The sequence below is a fragment of the Lithobates pipiens genome, unplaced genomic scaffold, assembly GCF_037356315.1.
Source record: "Lithobates pipiens isolate NorthernLeopardFrog02 unplaced genomic scaffold, aLitPip1_a1.2 Scaffold_8, whole genome shotgun sequence".
In the NCBI taxonomy this organism is placed as follows: Eukaryota; Metazoa; Chordata; class Amphibia; order Anura; family Ranidae; genus Lithobates; species Lithobates pipiens.
In genome coordinates, this window is record NW_027507903.1 from 287,451,116 (window position 1) to 287,471,722 (window position 20,607).

Here is a 20,607-nt window from a genome sequence, read left to right on the forward strand (position 1 = left end):
ACACACACACTCACATAGAAAACTGGCATAAGAGCATGTAAAAAAGAATTTAACAAAGCCAACACCTCTATCCAAAACCCTAAAATGTATGGACAAGTCCAGAAAATGTGTGTGAAATCTCCCAGAGCCACACCACATCACCAACAGTCGGCAAAACATGTAGGGTTTATCTTGTGAAGTTGGTATGGCATAAAATAGGCTCTATAAACCAATTTAAATTGATTCAAATGGTCTCTTAACAAGACCAAAGATCGAAAGGGAAAAATCACACACTTTATCCCAATCATTGTCTAAATCAGGAATGTCCTACAGCCATCTTGCCATAAGGCCCTCTAACAGCGGGAGAGTAACTGTGATAAAGTGAGAATACAATTGGGAAGTGGGTTTCTGCAATCAGACCCGTACCATTTCCAAAATAGACTGTTCGATCATTGGGTTTGTTTGTGAAAACTGGGCATTGAAGGCAATGGAAAGTTGAGAAGATCTAAAGAAATGGGAACTGGGTAAATTAAAATCGAAGGTGTTAATCGAAAGAGGATAACGATAACTTCTGATTAATTACAACCTGAGAAACCAACTTAACATTATACTTAAGGACATACAATAGGTTTAGGTAATAGGGGGGCATTTGGAGAAATTGCTGCTCTAAGATAATGCTCACAACTAAGGCCAGCCCCCCAAGCTCGAATAGTAGTAAGGTGTCAAATGATAAGGGGCCCGAGGGCCTCTGAATAACAGAAAAGTTAGAGCTTCTATAGATTCCACCACCACTGCTTCCAACCGAATAGAAGGATTGGATAGATCTGGCCATAACCACCGTATGGCTGTCACCATCTGAGTAGCTAGAAAATATTTGTAAAGATTTGGAAAAGCTAGACCGCCCTGAAGACAGGGGAGCATCAAAGTTGTCAATTTATATCTCGGATTATTTGGGTGCCATAAAAAAAAAAAAAAAAAAAAAAGAGGAAATAGTTAATCGAGCCTTACGAAAAATCATCTAGGGATCCACTGAGGAGAATGTCTAAAATAGTATGTCAATTTTGGAATAGTTTTCATTTTCAGAAGATGAATGCGTCCCATTAGGGATAACGGTAAAGATTCCCATGCCTTCAGCTTTGGCCGCATGTCCCTCAAAACTGGGATCAAATTCAAACTCCAGTCTGCCAAGAAATCACTACTTAAAATTCTCTACCCACTGTAATGGGATATCAGAAGGAGCTGTATTTCGAGCTTCAATATCAATTGGAATTATCAATAATTTTGTCCAGTTAACCTTCAACCCCGTAATGGACGAAAAGGAATTTAATATCTGTAGAGCACCCTGTAAGGAAGGTCTGGCGTCATTTAGGAACAATAGGAAGCTATCCGCATAAGACTATTCTTTCCTCCAGCCAACCAACTCGCAACCCCTTGATATTCAGAGAGATGCGAAAAAGCCTCCGCCACGGGCTCCATCACAATGGCAAAAAGGGCTGGAGATAGAGGGCAGACCTGGCGAGAGCCCCTATATCAGTGATGGCGAACCTTGGCACCCCAGATGGTTTGGCACTACATCTCCCATGATACTCAACTACACTATAGAGTGCATGAGCATCATAGGAAATGTAGTTCCAAAACATCTGGAGTGCCAAGGTTTGCCATCACTGCCCTATATAAAGAAAAAGGGGATGAAAACCCTCCCCCCAAGTCTTGCTGCAGCTGTAGGATATCTATAGAAAACCTATATCCATTTGATGAATGGAAAACCCATTCTATGACGTACCTTCCACAGAAAAGGCCACTTAACAGTGTCAAAAGGCCTTCTCTATGTCCAGGGAGGCCACAATCCTAGTACCCATATTAAGATGTGAGGCATGGATGTTAGTATATAACCTACGTAAATTCACATCTGTGGCCCTCCCTGCCATAAATCCAGTCTGGTCCGAGTCAATAATTGTGGGCAGAATGGGCTGTAATCGTCGAACGACGAGTTGTTAATATCTTGAAATCTGTATTCAGAAAAGCAATAAGTCTATAAGATGCGCAAGAGGATGGATCTTTTTGTGATTTGTGAATCAGAACTATATGAGCGTAACTCATTGAATCCGGCAACGCCTGCTCCTTCAGACAGTGGGAGTAGAGAGAAGCAAGAAAAGGAGCAAGGTGGTCTCCCTGAGCCTTATAAAATTGTATAGGGAGACTATCCGGTCCCAGTGACTTCCCCGTAGGGAAAGAACCTATAATTTGGAGAACCTCCTCTGATGTTATAGGAACTTACTAAAGCCCCTCTCTCCATGTCCGACAACCAGACAAGCACCACCAGACCCAACCAAGCCGCTATACCATTAGGCAAAAAATTTGGGGTTAGCTGAGATGCATACACAATGTCTGGTAGTACTGTCAGAAGGCCTCTAAAACATTTGATTGCAAAGAAACCGTATCTCCCAATGAGGTACGCATTTCAGAAATCGAGGTAGTAGAAGGCTCATGTTGAACCATCATCGCCAAAAACAACCATTCCGGTCCCCCTGCTCGAAGGACCTCTGTTTATTTTTGTAAAGATTCATCCTCGTGGCCTGCGTCAAATGAAGATATAAAGCTTGATTTGCATGTAATAAACATTTCAAATTGATCTCTGACGGATCAATTGCATAGTGAACCATTTGCTCTTCCACCAAAGCCTGCAGGGTATCGGTCTTCACCCACTAGGCCCTGTTGACAGCCCTAATAATAGATGTATATTGTCCTTGAGTATATGCCTTAAAAGGCATCCCATACGTTTGGAGAAGATCCTGCATTAAAATCCCAGTATTCTCTAAGAATGGGTGGAATTTTATCATATCATATCAGCCAGTGGGTTCCCAATCACCATTGTACCGCATCCCTAGAATGGGGAAGACATAATGTAAGTAGTAAAGCGCATGATCAGATAACCCACTTGGAAGTACTTAGCATCTATTATTGGACTTCCCAACAGGTGCACTGGCTGAGACCCCACACAAAGGGCGCACCTACAGATACCCCACGCAGGGGACACCACTGGGCCCTTTATGTACCACTCCTGTAGGGGGCGATATAACCCCTATGGGTTCTGAATAATGGAGTGCTGTGTCTGCCAATGAAGGAATGAGTTTTGTGCCTTCTCCCTGCTTTGCTGGGAGAAGAAAAACAGACAGATTGTTACCTCAGTACAGAGGCTGTGCTGTTAATCAGCAGAACTCAGCCATAAATCATTGGTTCAAACCTGTTGGCCAAATCTCTTTGTGTCCATGCCCCCAATCTTAGAAGACAGTGCAGACGTACAGGTACGTGATTGTATCTGTACAAGCTGCCCGCAGAGAAATGTGGCGGGTGGCAGGTGGTTAATGAAACTTAAAGCAGTTCCATTGGAGTGCAGTTTCTTATTTGTATAATATGTACAACTGTCACTTAGGATAGCAGACTGTAGTATTACATAATAGACTTTTTCCGAATCCTTACTATGCCATGTGCCCTTTGAATATGACTGTGTTAACCACTTGCCTATTGCGCACTTTCACCCCCTTCCTGCCCAGGCCAATTTTCAGCGCTGTCACACTTTGAATGACATTTACGCTGTCATGCAACACTGTACTCATATGAAGTTATCATTTTTTTCATTTCATTTCTTTTGGTGATATTTAATCACCACTGGGGTTTTTTATTTTTTGCTAAACAAAACGAAAAAAAAAGACCTAAAATAATAATAAAAAAATAAAAATAATAAAAATAAAAAGAAGTTCTTCTTAGTTTCCGTTATCAAATTTTGCAAACAGGTAGTTTTTCTCCTTCACTGATGTGCGCTGATGAGCACTCATATTCAGCACGGGTGGGCACTGATGTGGTGGCACTGGTGGGGCTGCATCAATAATGAGGACACTGAAGATCAGTTCCCTGATCAGTTCCCTGATGATCAGTGTAGATGTCTCCTTTCACACTGGAAGATTACCGGCTCTCCTCCGCTCACGCTGTGACAGCACATGATAGGAATGCCGATAACCAGCAAGTTTGTTTACATTGTGATGAGCTGTGATTGGACACAGCTGATCACATGGTAAAGTTGCTGCTGTGATTGGTCCTTTACCCCGATCTGTGATCAGCTGTGTCTTTAGGACACAGCGATCACAGAGTACGCTGGATGTATGCCGCAGTAGGCGAGCGGGAGGCCTGGTTCTGGGAAGATGTCAATAGACGCCCTCCCAGAACTGGACAACCCCGCTGTAGCCTTCATTTTGCTGTAGTGTGGGCAGCAAGTGGTTAAACAGATCCCCTTTACAGATATACAGTTGCAAGGAAAAGTATATGTACCCCTTGGAATTAACGGTTTTTATGCAGTAATGCGCCATAAAATGTGATCTAATCCTCATCTAAATAACCACCATAGAAAAACACAATAGGGTTTATTTACTAAAATTGGAGTGTGCAAAATCTGGTGCAGCTCTGCAAAGAAACCATATCAGCTTCCAGTGTTTTTTGTAAAAGCTTTATTGAACTAGCTGAAGATGGAAGCTGATTAGCTACCATGCACAGCTGCATCAGATGCTGCACTCTCCAGTTTTAGAAAGTCAACCCCAATGTGCTTAAAATTATTATAAAGTCTCCTTTAAAAAACAAAACAAAAAAAAATAAAAAAAACACAACATGTTCTAGTTGTGAATTTGCACAGGGCCTGGATCCACTTCTCGGGTCCCTCTTCACTGCTCCAGGCTACTCCCTCCTGTCAAGCGTCCCCACAGCAAGTAGCTTGCTATGGGTGGCACCTGAGCCGAGCTGCAGCGCCGTGTGTCCATTCAGAAAGGGAGCTGCGGTTCAGCCCCGCCCCTCTCCTTCCTGATTGACTGACTTTTATTGGCAGCAGCGGGAGCCAATGGCGCTGCTGCTTTGTCTCAGCCAATTAGGAGGGAGGGTCCCAGGTGGCCAAGGGACTCGTGGACATCGCTGGTTAGAGATGGGGCTCAGGTAAGTATTAGGGGGTGCTGATGCACACAGAAGGTTTTTTTTATCTTAATGCATAGAATGCATTAAAGAAAAAAAAACTTCTGCGTTACAACCCCTTTAAGCTAATAACACAAAACCATTTCTACTTTACTGCATAATTAATGAACACACAAATTAAACATTCACAGTGCTGGAGATAAAAGTGAACCCATATACAAATTATTTTAACAAAAGCTGATTGGAAGCAGTAGTTTTAAACACCTGGATTTCAATTACTGAAATTACTTTGGAGGTGGGGTTTTGAGCTACTTTGATAAAAGACACTCAAACATTTTAAAATCGCTGTTCATACGCAACATCAGCTGATGCGAATCATGCCTCGCTCTCTGAAGACTTACGATCATAAGTAGTTGATCTGCATAAAGCTGGAGAGGGATACAAAGCAATCTCAAAGTGTTTTTTTTTTTTGCAAACACCACCTACACCATCTAAATGCAATAATAATAATAATAATAATAATAATAATAATAATAATAATAAACATTGAACATAGATTTGTATGAAGCTTTCAAAACACTTTGCAAATTAAATTTTTAATGAAAATAATAGTTTGTAAAAAAAAAAAAAAAGAAATGTAAATACCTCAGGTTCTAAGACTGAGTCGTCAACTAGCACCACGTGTACCAATTTTGGATCAATCATTACAGTCTCACCTCCCTGTGAATATATAAAAATTAGTGTCAACATAAGAACATATCTGTAAACAAAAAAAAAGTAAAAAAAATAAAAAAAAAAAATAAAAAAAAAAAACACGTGGATTTCGACAGAACATACAAATTACAGCAGCAGAAGTAGAGATTAGGTATTTCTGAATTAGGGGGGGGGGGGGGGTAAATTCATAAGTTTTGTTGTTGTCCTGTCACCTATACAAGCAGTTCCTAAATAAAAGGAAATAAAAATCTGGGATTATCACATTTGATAATCCCCAGTCCTATCTCTCTTTTTGCCAGTCTTGTTGTTGCTGTAAAGATTAATAGGATAGAAATTTAAAATTCAGGGACTTATATTAGTTGCATTAAAAAAAAAAATACAAAAAGCTGCATGACATCTTATCTCTACCTGGACCCCTGCCTGGGTTCCAGGTTTACTTTTAGTTAATGAAAATGGTGCATTTTTTTTTCACTGAGCCATCACAAAATTGCACCTGCAATCAGTCCCTCAGACGCAGACAGGGCTTTTAGTTTTTTCATTCACAGATTCCTGCACAGCCATGCCAATTTCACAACGGGACAGCGTTTGCATATGCGTGTGGGATCAATGTGTGCGTTTGCCTTTGGGCACAAGCACGGGGCAGGATGGGGGCACTTTAAAAAAAGATATATTATTTTTACACTGTCTGTTTATTTTTTTTATCACTTTTATTGCCGTCACAAGGAATGTAAACATCCCTTGTGACAACATTCAGCAGTGACAGGTCCTCTTTACTGAGACACCTGGGGTCTATTAGACCCCAGATGTCTCCTCTGACCTTAACAGCATCAGATCAGACCAAGATCCGTCTGATCCGATGCTTGCACAAGCTAGCAATAGCTTGTAAATAAAATACTAAATACTAAAACCGGGAGTGGCATATACAGGCCGCTTCTGGTTTCTAATACCATAGAGGTAATCAGAGACAATCAGGTCTTCGAAAAGCTGGCGCAACCACTGGCTAAACATTCGGGTGGGGAGGGATAACCCGAGAGAACTGCGGAAGGCGACGGACTACCTCTCCCGCCACCTGTAAAAGCAATCCAGCGGCTAAACAGTCACTAGGATGGCTCATAAATTGTAGAGAATCACTGGCTGAAAAGAAAAATACTGGGATGACGCCTGTAGCTGCAGGCATCATCCTGGCATAACCCCTTCAACCAGAGGACGCACGGGTACGTCCTTTTGGAAAGGCATTAAAGGTGAATGTAGCCTTTAAACACGTGGATGGATTGAATTATTTGTGTAAACTAAAATAAATAAAAAAAGTTATTGGCCTCTGAAGCTACAAAAAGGCAGATTTTACAGTGGCCATAAATGTATGAAATGACCGTGGTCATGACAGGGTTAACGCATTGCTAAGAAGCTGTAAACAGATATAAAACAGTTGATTGTTTGGGTACACAGTCTTCAAAGAGAATGTTAAAATTAGATTTTTGGAAATGTATACATACTGCGCTCATTGTTACATTAATTATACGGCTGATGGGATCTTGATGGGTCACAAGCCCATAAATCCAATCTTCATCTTCATCTGGCCTAAACACTTTAACCTCCTGGCCTTGAATACTGCAAATTCCTAGACAAGGAAAACAAATCAACATACTGTTACTGCAGTAAATATATTTCAAATAACTACTTTAAATCACACTTTGGGGGACCTATTATTGTAGGATTCCTTTAAACCATACAGTCCATTTAAGACAAGAAAGCAGAAAGGTAAAATAGCAACACTTCCAGCCCCATGCAAATGCCAACTTTCAGAACATCGAATTGCACAGAAATTTTTCAGGGATTGAAAGAGGACCCTAGGCAGGCAGTGCTTTATATGCAGAAGGTCGTACATGAAGGCCGAGGAACACAGGCTTTTGTCAAACAGGAACTCAACCCAACCTATCAAAATTACATTTTATGTCCTTAAAGCGGTTATATACCTGCTGACCCTTATTTTGTTTTTTTATACCCCTGAAAGACAAAAGGCATTTTGAGCTAGTATGCACCGCATACTAGCTCATTATGAAATACTTACCTTAGAACGAGGCATCGGTATCTCACCTGGTCCACGCTGAGGTAGCTGACATGTTGCCTCGGCGTGTCTTCCGGGTATGCGCGTTGGAGACTTCTTTCCTGCAAGGTTTGGCGTCTGGCAGGCTTTCAGCTAAGAATCCCCTGTCTGCATGCGCTGCTGCAGTTAGTAGCTCATTGCAAGGGGAATATCTCCTAAACCATACAGGTTTAGAAGATTATTTTTTTTTTAACCTACAGGTAAGCCTTATTATAGGCTTACCTGTAGGTAAAAGTAAAAAATTTGACTATACAACCACTTTAACACTTGTCCCATTAGCCGATAGGTTCCAGTATTGTCTTACTTGCATGCAAAGTTCTCTATATTGCCATCTTGAATCAAGAACTTTTTTTTTTTTAAAGGCGGAAGGGGATGAAGGCAGGAAAGAGAACTTTAACCACTTAAAACCGCCCACCGCAGATATACTGTGGCAGGGCAGGTCTAATGCGTGAGATCACGTACCTGTACGTTGTTTCGTGCAATAGATACTGTGGGCAGGTGAGCCCATTAGACAGAGGGGGAGCCAATCTGTGGGTCCGGGGGACCCGATGTTTGTTGGCCACCTGCAATCGTTCCCCAGAAAGGCAGATAGACGTTCTGACAATGGATGACACAGATCTTCTGTTCCTTTGTGTTCACCCTAGTCAGTCCATCGCCCAGTACAGTAGCAGTGCATATTTTTAGCACTGATCAATGTAATATCACTGGTCCCCAAAAAAAAAGCGTCAAAAGTGTCAGTTAGGTGTCTGATTTGTCTGCCGCAATGTCAAAGACACCCTCTAAAAATTACTGCTTTACTACTAGTAAAATAAAAAAATGCCATAAAAATATCCCATAGATGCTATAATTTTTGCGCAAAACAAATCAATATACGCTTATTGGGATTTTTTAACAAAAATATGTAGCGCAATACAAATTGGCCTAAACTGATGAAGAAATGTGTTTACATTTCTTTTTATTGAGAATGTTTTATAGCAGAAAAAAAAAAAATTATCGCTTTTTTGGTTTATAGCGCAAAAAATAAAAAACACAGAGGTGATCAAACACCACCAAAAGAAAGCTCTACTTGTGGGACAAAAAGGACATCAATTCTATTCGGGTACAGCGTTGCACGACTGCGCAATGGTCAGTTAAAAGTAACGCAGTGCTGTATCGCAAAAAATTGCCTGGTTATTAAAGTGGTTGTAAACCCTTACAACACACTTTGACCTACAGGTAAGCCTAGATTAAGGCTTACCTGTAGGTCCAAGAAATATCTCCTAAACCTACACGGTTTAGGAGATATTTGCCCGAAGACAGGCACCGCTGTCTACGGCGCATGCGCTGTAGACAGCGGCACGCAGGCGCACTGAGTGTGGCATTTTCAACGACGGAGTGTCGGCTCCCGTGCGCATGCGTGGGAGTGACGTCATTGCGGCTTCGCCAAATGACAGCAGCAGAGCTGCGAGACCCCACCGAGAAGATGGATGCGCCGGACTACAGGGGACAGCGGTGACTTTGCTGGCTCCTGTGTCAGGTAAGTGACACATAATGGACTACTATGCGATGCATAGTAGTCCATTATGCTTTGCCTTTGCAGGGAATGAAAGAGGAAGTAAACTCATCAGGGTTTACTTCCTCTTTAAGTGGGTAAAACCTTCCCGGGGCTGAAGTTAAGAAAAGGGATGAAGGTCCACCTTACTTAGAAGATATGTAAGTGGTCATGGATGAATTATCTTTTTTGAAAATGGTATAGTATATTACCCGAACATTTCATATTCCTGATAGGCGTCTGTTGCATCACGTCTTTGTGTTAAAAAAAATCCTGTTCTCTTTGTATTGCTCCCTTTGTGTTAAATTCCTGGTGTTCCCGCCAGACCCTATGCTTTCCTTTTACAAACCCAGCGTGGTCACTTTTCTGGCTGTGCTGGGAGGAGAGCCTGCCTGTCCTTCAACGAACAGACTTGTGCTCACACGCCACAGTCATTCACTGGGAAGATCATTGTACTGCTCCTTCCCCACCTCCGCTTCTCCAAGCCCCTTATGCAGCTGAGAACAGAGATTATGTGATCATTTAAAAAACAAAAACAAAAAACAAACAAACACCCAAACACCTTAGGACTTACCGGTAACGGTATGTCTAGGAGTCTTTCAGGACAGCACCTGAAGACAGGACAGCTCCACCCACTTTCCCAGGAAACACTGATCAATGTCTTTTAAGCCAGGACACTTCCACCATGGCTTCAGTTGTAATTGAGAAACCTCCAGCAAGGCTGAAAGGCAGAATCAAAAAAACAGGCAAACACAACATAACAGTGTAAGACACAACAGATACTATTAGGGAGGGTAATAAGCTGCTGTCCTAAAAGACTCCTAGAAATACCCTTACAAGTCTAAGGTTTTCTTCAAATGTCTTTCAGGACAGCACCTGAAGACAAGCAAGAACTTAGTCTAGGGTAGTACTACCGCCTGCAGGACCTTCTGGCCAAAAGCCTGCTCCGAGGCTGACAGTAAATCGTCTCTATAATGCCAGATACATTTAGAGAAACTAGTCCATGTTGCTGCCTAAGAGCCGGTTCACACTGCGGGCGATGCGAGGCGACACGACTTGCCTCGATCTGACAAGTCGCCCCCGTTCTGTACAATGGAACCGTTCTGAGAGGAGCGACTCGAGTCGCTCCGACTCAGAAAAAAGGTTCCTGTACTACTTTCGGGCGACCTCGGGGCGACTTGCATTGACTTCTATACAGAAGTCATCTGCAAGTTGCCGCTGAGGTCGCGGCAGGTCGCGGCGAGGCAAGTCGGTGTCGCCTCGCATCGCCTGCAGTGTGAACCGGCCCTTACAGATTTGCTCGGGTGAGGCGCCAGCCCTCTCAGCCCAGGATGTTGCTACTGCCCTACTTGAACAGGCCAAGATACCTTCTGGGGTTATCTGCCCGAGGCAGTGTAGGCTTGTTTAATGGCCGTCCTAAGCAATCTTCCAATTGTGCTTTTGGAAGCACGATCTCCCTTACTGATCCTGAAAACAGCACAAAATTTCCTAAATTGCTTTGATTTCCTAAATTGCTTACTTAACTCTAGGTATCGTAGTAGACACCCCTTCACGTCCAGCGTGTGGAAAACATCCTCTTTAGGACCAGCTGAGGATGCACAAAACATTGGAAGAACTACATCTTGTCATCGATGAAAAAAAAAGACCTTTGGCAGAAAGCCTGGGTCCACCTTTAGAACTATCCGGTCTGGAAAAATCATTAAGGGCTCTTTCACACGGGGCGGATCATCACAGATGATCCGCCTCATGGATATCTGCTTGCTGAGTGCGGATCTGATCTCCGTCGATCCCCGCTGAGCGGGAAGATGACACACTCTGCAGGGATGGACCTGTCAGAGCGCCGCTCTCCCCTATGGGAGATCGGGTGACGATGGACCGCAGAGTCCGTCACCCGATCTGATCTGCAGACGGATGGTAAAGTAGGTTTTTCCTCCGTCACACTTTTTCGGATCGGAGCAGTCTATGGAGCATCCGTTCAGGTCTGCCTAAAAAACAGACAGACGGACATGAACGGATCGGTCGTGTGAAAAAGCCCTTAGAAGGGTTCGGACCATAGAAAAAGCCTGCAGCTCACCAACTCTTCTGGCAAAAGTGACTGCCAGCAATAGGACTGTTCTCAAAGTCCAATCCCTTATTGTAGCACTTTCTAGAGGTTCAAAAAAGGTCTTTTAATTAGACCCTGCAGAACCAACTTAGAATTTTTTTTTTTATAGGTGCTGGTCTTGACCTAGCCAGGGCTTTAAAGAACCTAATTATCAACAGATCTTGTGATAACTGCGTTTCCAAAAAAAAAAAAATATGCGGCCATCTGTGCCTTCAAGGTCCTAACCGCTAACCCCTTCTTCATTCCATCATGAATTCCAGGATGGAAGTTATCTTCCTTGGCAAATGCTGCTTTGCAATGCACCAGGAGTTGTAGCATTTCCAAACATTGAAATACATGTCTTTAGTAGCTATTCAGTAGTGTAAAAACGAATATGTCCAACAGACCCTTTTTCTTCAGGATCTGCTCTTCAGCAACCAGACTGCCAACCTGAGCTGGCTTAAGATTGAATGAAGGGTGGGCCCCTGATTCAGTAGATCGTCCCGCAGAGGTAACATCCAGTGAGGTTCTGCCACCAGGTTCAGAAGCGTCAAGAACCATATCCTCTTGGGCCAATAGGGGGCTACAAGTATTAGATTTGTGGATTTTTCCTGAAACTTTGAGGACCAGCGGTATTAACACATGCCCCATCCACTCTGTTGAGGGAAAAGCCGGAAACCTTGCGTTAGAGTGAGTCGCAAACAGATAGATTTGCGGAATGCCCCATTTGTTCATCACCATCTGAAAAACTTAAAGATTTAGACTCTGATTCTGAAATTTCCTTCCTGCTCAGGAAATCTGTCATCCAATTCAAACTGCCCTTCAGATGCAGGGCCGAGAGGAATGCCAGATTCTCCTTCGCCCAAACTAGGATCTCCCAAGCTAAAGTCAGGAGAACCCCGTTTCTGGTACCTCTCCGTTTTGTCACATAGGCGACCGCCGTGGTGTTGTCGCACAAGATCTGAACATGTTGGCCCCAATCACCTGGAACCAAAGGGGCCCCATCAGAATTGCCTTTAGTTCCTTCCAATTGGATGAGATTTTTGGATTCTAAGCTTTACCAGGCCCCCTGGGCAAAATGACCATCCAGAGGTGTTCCCCCATCCCCAGTAACTTGCATCTGTCCTTAGAATTCTTGAGACAGGGAACACCCAAAGTAGGCCCTTGTTCAGATTTGACTGGTTCCTCCACCACCACAACTTTCTCCTTACTTGTAAGGGAATCGTGAATCATTTCTCTAAGGATTCTTCATGCTTCCAATTTTGCTGAAGCTCCCTTGAGTGAAGGCGAGCCCATTAAACAGCCAGAATAGAGGATGTTTGGAGACCCAATGTTGACATAGCCGACCGACCGTAACTGGCGAGCTTGTCCTAATTTGTTTTACCGCACCCAGGATCTTTTCAGTCTTCTTGTCTGGTAGAAAGATCTTTTGCTGCACTGAGTCGATGTTCTAGCCCAAAAATCTTATCACATAGGAAGGAGCCAGATTAGAAGTCTCCTTGTTTAGGAGCCAACTCAAAGCTTTTTAAGTGGTGTCCTGTTCAAATTTGTCCACAGCTGTTTTTTTGAGCTGCCAAACAGAAGGAGATTGTCTAGGTATGGAACATCATAATTCCCTAAATCCTCAAAAGGCACCAAGGCTTCGGCCATGATCTTGGTGAAGATTCTAGGGGCAGAGGACAACCCGGGAGGTAGGGCTCTGATCTGCAGATGGGATATTGTGCCCTCTGAGCTGATTTTTCCAGGCATTGGCCAGGACGGCCTTATGAGAGAGTGGCGCCTCCTATCTAGCACAGGAAACACAAATCCACATTAGTATAGGACAGGCTCTATGCATGGTCCCTCAGTAATAACAAATAACCGAAGGCCTTTAAGGTATACCTCTAATAATCATTAGCACAATTATATAATCATAGGGTGGGAACAGCGCCGTCCTGGAATTAAGTTAACAGGTAATAACTTAGGTTTTCCCAAGTCACCTTCCAGGACGGCCTTATGAGAACATCATCATAGAAATAATACCTGTTAGGGAGGGACTATTGCTTGAAGAAAATGCTCCAGATGGTAGTGTTTTACAAAAGTCTGGAAACTCGAGCAACTGGCTGCTGTGCAGATCTGGATCGGGGTAGCCCCTGCTTTCTCTGCCCAAGGCGCTAGTGGAATGCGCTTTGAGTTTTGGTGGTGCTTGCAGTCCTGCTATGGAATGGGCCTCCTCAATAGCGGATTTCATCCACCTAGCAATAGTTGCTTTTGAGGCTCATTGTCCTGTCCTAGGACCTGAGTAGAGCACAGATTTGATACCAATCTCCATTTTTTGTTCTTTCAATGTAGCATAACAGGCATCTCCTGACATCCAGTTTATGAAAATCTTTTAAAATTGCGTGCTTGCCCGCAAAAGGACAGAATTACTATGTCCTGTGACCTGGGAAAATCAGTGGACACTTTAGGTAGGAACTGTGGGTCCGTGGACAAAAAAAAATAACTGTCGGGATAAACGGAGCAGTAAGGTTCAGCTATTGATAATTCTTGTAACTCACTTACTCTCGTGGCCAACACCAGGGCTACCGGGAGTACGGTTTTGTATGTTAGAAGTTAGAAGTTTTGAAGAACTTTCTTCCAGAGGCTCAAAATGGTCCTTTTATAAAATTCTGCAATATTGCCGATAGATCCCAAGGAGGAAATCTCCTTTGTTGAGGAGGTCTCTTCCTAGAGACTGCCTTGATGAACCTTTTTATCAGAGTGTTGTCCACTAATCTCAGGTCTAGATAGTTGGATAACACCGCCACTTGTACTCTAAGAGTATTGGGTGCAAGACCCAAATCTGTACCATCCTGCAAAAAAAATAAAAAATTAAGTATGGCTGGAATAACAGACCCAAATATCCTGCCCTTATCCTTCCGCCAGCTACAGAACTTTTTCCTGCTATTCAATATAGTACAGATCAATTATTTTGAAAGGCCTTTGTTCTTTAGCAATTCCTCAGTAGCCAGGCGGTCAGAGAAAGACAGCCCGGAAGCATGTGAAACAATTCTCTGTATCGGAAAGAATCTCCCCACTTTTGCGGTTTTTGAAGAAACAAAAAGGTCCATCTCTGGATAGCCCCAGTTTTGAGCGATTAGTGTGAACACATCTTTCCTCACACTCCATTCTGTGTGAGAGATCTGTTCCCTGCTCAGAAAATCTGCTAATGAGCTTAAATTTACTTTGATGTGTATTACTGCAAGGCAAAGAACATTCTCTTCTGCCCAGGAAAAAATTACCCCCGCTATTTCTCTAAGGATTGCTGAGCACATGCCTTCTTGTGATAGGATACTGGGGCGATATTGTCTGAAAGGATTAATACGTGCCTTCCCTTTATGATGGATGCAAAGTTGCGTAGGGCTTCCCAGATGGCCCTCAGCTCTCTCGCATTGGAAGACTTTTTGGCCCAGGACCGATCCCATTTTCCATCCACTGCCTGAGCCGCCCAGCCCCATGCACTTGCGTCTGTTGTAATTCTTAATGGCTTTACCTGTGTCCAGCAGTGTCCCAGACACAGATTCTTTTCTTGCATCCACCACTGTAAGGATTGCTTCACTTGGAAAAAAAAAAAAAAAAAAAAAAAAACACAGCACTCCGGTGTCTGCTCTCCGATTTTTACCAGGAAAAATAAGCAACACCACCCCCGAGTGGCAGGTACGGATAAAATGATGCACAGCATCACTGTCCTACCTTGGGGTTTGGATCCTCCTGCATCCCCAGATCATCCTCCTCTGCAGCAGCCAACTCCGTGATGCACCTGCAGGGAATGATCAGCGCAGGGTCCTTAGGTAGGCTGGGACCGCACAGCTTAGCCCATGTTCTCACTGTGGATCCTGGCATGGCATGTGTGGATTGGCATGCTCAGGGAACTGCATTCCCCATTTGTCCTGCTGGCATGACCATCCATACCCCTCCATTAGGTAACCCAAGGGGTATGGTGCAGCCCCCCCCCCCCTTCCCTATACATAATGCCCAGGGGAAGGGAGGAGGGGAAAAAACATAGCCCTATAGGTAACAGCCCTGGAGCCTCTGCCCCTGTGGCTCTTGCTTACGCCGACTCCATGGCTGCAGTGGACATTGTGACCATCGTTGTCTCTTTTTTAAAGCTCCCGGTCTCTTCGGCGCTGCGAAGACCAGAAGTGTACACCAGCCAGGGCCTGCCCCCTCTTCCTGTGTTCCACAGGCCGGAAACCGGAAGATGCGTGCCCGACCAGAAGTCCAGACCCTTTCAGAAATGACGTCACCTGCCATCGGAAAGAACGGAATCCCAGGAAGCGCCTGGCTCCATGCTCCAGGTTGGGACAAACCAAAAGCCCCCCCCCACCAGACCCCAAGCTCTTGCCAAGCGAGAACGAGGAGGGGAGCTCTGGAACATCCGCCACCCTTCTGGGAGGATGCTGGGATGGCCTAAGGACCACCAGGGTCTAAAAGAATAGAAAGAAAAATAAAATAAAAATAGAGGTATGCCATGCCCCTATACACAGGACCTCTGCCTGGAGAGAGCACAGCACACCTGCAATTCCTCGCCGCACTTCCACCATGGCTAAGGGAAACACTATAACTGAGGCCATGGTGAAAGTGTCCTGCCTTAAAAGAAATTGATCAGCACCAAACACAAAGGTTGTGTAATGGTGTGCATCTCATTCTGTGAATTAGTGGTGGAGATTCTGTCATTCAGCCACTCCTTTACTAAACTTCATCTTTTAACCTCCACAATCCTAAAGCAGTAATTAACCAAAAACATAGTATATTTCAGCTTACTAAACATTAAATGTGGTAGCTGCAAAGGTTTTTTTTTTTAGTCTTTGCCCCCTTGGTTTTCACCTGGTGTTCTGACCAGTAAGACACCTTCTGTATTAGAGTGGCCCCACTCTGGATGAATGAACACAGGGGCTATAGCATTGTTAGTCTGGAGGAGTGGTTGATATACTAGCAAATTTAAATAAATACACTAACAGATGAAGCCAGCTCACACTTTTTATTCAGTTACAAGAAATAGTTTTTTCCCCATTTGGGATAAAGGTTTTATACAAATAAAAGCTGATCATTGTAAGCACCCCTGCCAGTGTTAAATGGTTTGTCCCATACCTGTAAACTGATACATCTAGAACAGAGTTTGTTCTTTTGAAAAACCAACAGACTTATTGGCTGAATCACCAGATAAAAATTGCAGGAAAAAAATAAAATAAAAAACACACCACCACAACGGATACAGTGGAACCTTGGATTACGAACACAATCCGTTCTAGGAGAATGATTGTAATCAAAAGCACTCACATATCAAAGCAAGTTTCCCCACAGAAGTCAATGGAAACAGACAATTTGTTCCACATTGGCTTCTATTGCATGCAATACCACATGTGGCCAAAGGTGGGTGGGGAGACACTTGGGAACTGAGTGTTTCTGAACGGCTTAGAGTGTCACCAGCGCCCCCGCACCTCTGGCCAAATGTGGTACTGCACACCACAGATGCTTGAATCCTGCTCGTTTTGCAAGACATCACTCGCAAACCAAGTCAGGATTTTTTTTAAGTAATTGCTCGTATTGTGAAACGCTCGTTAACCGCGTTACTTGCAATTTGAGGTTCCACTGTACATACATCACATCTAAGAATTCATAAGGTGCATTATAATAAAATGTTCGCTTTCAAGTTTTAGATCATATATTATATATATATATTCAAATCTGTAAACACTTAGATTTTAAAAATGTGTGCATATAACCTCGTAAAATGATCTCCTGGATTTTTCTTGAATTGATCACATCAGTTACAGCATCCCTCAAAAAAGGCTGCTCTTTCAAAACCATTTTGTGGCTGTCTACTCCCATCTGCTGGAAAATGGAAGAACAACAATGTCATTATTTTTCACAGAGACTTCTTTTAATAATATTACTTCTCACTGTAAAAAGGAGTTACCTGGTAAAGACGAAGTGTACTGGCATCTGGAAGAAAATGTAATATTTCTTCTAGGAGAAACTCTATAGGCACCAGTGTTCCCAGTCCCAACTTATCCACCAAAGTTGTGAATGTCTGCAATGTTAAAAACAGCTTGTGTCAGATTACTTCACAACATTCCATAACTGAAATAGTCTTTATGAAGATATACTATGTAAACCCATGTACCGACTCATTTTTCGATTCTTTGTACTTCAATCCACATCACAATAACTAACTTTGTGACTGACAGTCATGAACAATTAGGTGCTATAAATAATCTGTCAGAGGTGGCACATCATCGTTTCAGCAGTAGATAAAACCTTACAGCATTTTGTAACTCTGCTCCTCACATACATCTTTTTCAAAATCAGCCACGTTACCACTCATTCCATTCAGTGATCAGCGATGTCTTTGGTTTGATATTAAAGCGGAAGTAAACCCATAGATTTAACAGTTTCATGCCGGGAATGTAACTGTTTTATTGGATGTGCTCTCAACCACACTGTAAATCCATCCAACGGTTGGTGTCATAACTGATCACATGTGCAGTATCATGGCAGTTGAAGATTAATAAGAGACCAAGAAGATGGCAGCTTCCTTGGCTGAAAAACTATAGGGTTTACTACCACTTTAAAACAAAAACTGAAAAATCATTACCAAAAACAAACGTTTTAGTTTTCCAAAAACTAATTGCGCTGCAATGGGCGAATATCTAAAAGATAAATTAAAGCAAAATTAAACCTAAAAAATAATGAAAAACAACAGACAGGTAGGATTTTTATGACAGAAGAGAAACTATTGGTGTCTTCAGGCATTAAGTGTTTCCCCCAGCCTAACATTTGTGTATATATGGCTGCACTTGCACAGCACATCGTACATTTATAGCATGTGTGATGAGATGACATGCTTGCACATGCGCAAGAGTGACATTTCAGCCCAGTCAATCAAGCAGCCAAAGGGTCTGAACCTGGAAGCAAGACTTAGATGAAGATTAAAGTACCTGCGACAAGCAGGAGTGCTGACTTTGCAAAAATGGAGGGGGTGGTTTGCAAGGTAAGTCAGCCATAATATGGTGCATTCTAACGCTATGTTCAAAAGCCCCTGGGGTGCCCTTTTTTTTTTGTAGATTTAATTTTGCTTAAAAATGTTTGAGTAGACCAGCAGGAGTCAGTAATCAGTGGGCAGTGTTAAAGTCTACAATCTAGGAGGCAGTCTAAGGCCAGCCATACAGGGTTTCAAATCTGAATCAAATTCCTGCTCAAACGGCCGAGATTCGAACCGTTAATGGGCAGGCTGAATATAAGTGGATTGATCGATCAACGAGCCTCCCAGATGCTCCTGCCGGGAGAAGACATTTGCTGATTCCCCTGTCAGCACTATCTGTGTTGATGGGGAAATCTCTTCCCTGCAACCCTTACCAGGAGCCTGTGGCCACAACCGCTGGCTTCAGGGAGGAGAGAAATGCAAGAGAGGGGCAAATCCATGCCTCGATCTCACACTGAAACAATGAAATGGGAAGCGATGATAATTTAGTCACTTCCCGTTTCAGATTCCCCATTTCCTGGCCCATAACAGCCAGGGGAAACATCTAACTGAGCCCATCTGGATAGATGGTGTGAAGGGCAAGGGAAACACTAATAGACCCCTAATGTCTTCAAAAGGAGTACCAATCACCAGCCCAATGCTATCACAAGGAGATTTATTAACACTTTTGTGATGGCAATCAAGTGAAAATCAAGAGAAGGGAAAAAAAAAAAAAAGTTTAAAAAAATAAATAAATGTATTAAAAAAATTGCTGTAGCCGCCATTGCCCCACACACATGCTCAAAACACACACCCAGGGTGTGCACAAGAGTATGTAAACCACTGTCGCACCACAAGCATGACATATTGCCGTGAATGTTAGCGTGAGCAACTAGTTCAACAATTACTTTTAAGTCTTCTCAGACATGACACCAAAAAAAAAAAAATTGCGGATCATCATGTTGACTGTAGCAGTGAAGGTTAATTTTCAGGGTTGCTAGAGGTAGCAGATGAACTGGCTTGCTTAAAGCTTAATAAAGAAATGGGTTCAGAAGGTATTCATCCCAGAGTACTAAAAGAACATTGATGTATAGTTGTTGGACCATTAACTGATTTTTGTAACCATTCTGTTAACAAAGGAAGATCCCCATGACTGACGGACAGCTAATATTGTACCTGTCTACAAGAAGGTTAGTAAGAAAAGTGCTGGCAACTACAGGCTGTTGAGTTTAACACAGTATTAGGCTATACTTGCACAGGCATTTAGCCACACTGCAGGTCCCAGAGACAGGAAAGTTGTGGCGGGGATTGAGAACTATGTGCAGAAAACTGCAGATGCTGAGCTCGTACACTGCAATGGAAATGGGGAATTATTCATTTAATTGTATTACTCCTCTTTGTATTTATCTCTAAGATGTTATAGCCATAAGCGATTCTGCTAAATTTTATATTTGGCAGTTTTTTCCCCATCCAGACATAGGGGGTTACTTACAAAAGGCAAATCCACTTTGCACTGAAAGTGCAATTGGAAGTGCAGTCGCTCTAAATCTAAAGGGGTAGATCTGAAATGAGTGGAAGCTCTGCTGATTTTATATCATCCAATCATGTGCAAGTTAAAATGCTTTTTTTTATTTTCCTTGCATGTCCCCCTCGGATCTACAGCGACTTTACTTCCGAGTGCACCTTCAGTGCAAAGTGGATTTTCCTTAGTAAATAACCCCCATAGTCTCAGGTTGACAACATACATAGCTCCTGGCTGATGCACTCCCCCAGCCATGCACAACACGCATTTGCTGCACTTCCTGATGCCTTCCACTACACAACAATTGGAATCTGGGTCATTGCATCTTCTGCATTCTGAACACGCAAAAACCCATTCTTGTGCATCCCATTCCATGAGTACCTTTCTTTGGATCATTTTAGCACGGACTATTTTTTGGGGATTGGAGAGAGTAAAGTAGAATAAAACTTCTGTTTTGTTGCTATCCGTGTTCTGTTGAGGAACACGGATTCCCTAATTTTCTGTCCTGTGGAGCAATAACACAGACGTTAGGGTTTTCTCTAGTGTTTAACAGAAATAAATGGAATCTTAAAAAAAAAAAAAAAAATCTAGTTGGCAGTTATTCTGAGTGGCTTCTATTAGAGCTGCATGATTAATCGTTAACAAAAAAAACTGCAATCTCGATTCTCTCCCCCCCCCCCCCCCCCCAACGATTCTAATCTGACATTTCCACGATTCAGTGCAGAGCCGTTCTCTGCTC

At 43.0% G+C, this 20,607-nt stretch overlaps 1 protein-coding gene across 1 annotated transcript in view; it reads right to left on the minus strand.

The window, feature by feature from the left end:
• KDM3B (lysine demethylase 3B) overlaps positions 1 to 20,607 on the minus strand; it is an 87,900-nt gene that overhangs the window by 59,159 nt on the left and 8,134 nt on the right. The window contains exons 3-6 of the mRNA XM_077472325.1: positions 17,303 to 17,416; positions 17,109 to 17,217; positions 7,140 to 7,264; positions 5,578 to 5,652 (exon numbers count right to left, since the gene is read on the minus strand). Of these exons, the coding sequence (XP_077328451.1) occupies positions 5,578 to 5,652; positions 7,140 to 7,264; positions 17,109 to 17,217; positions 17,303 to 17,416 (423 nt within the window). The remainder of the gene's footprint in view (positions 1 to 5,577; positions 5,653 to 7,139; positions 7,265 to 17,108; positions 17,218 to 17,302; positions 17,417 to 20,607) is intronic.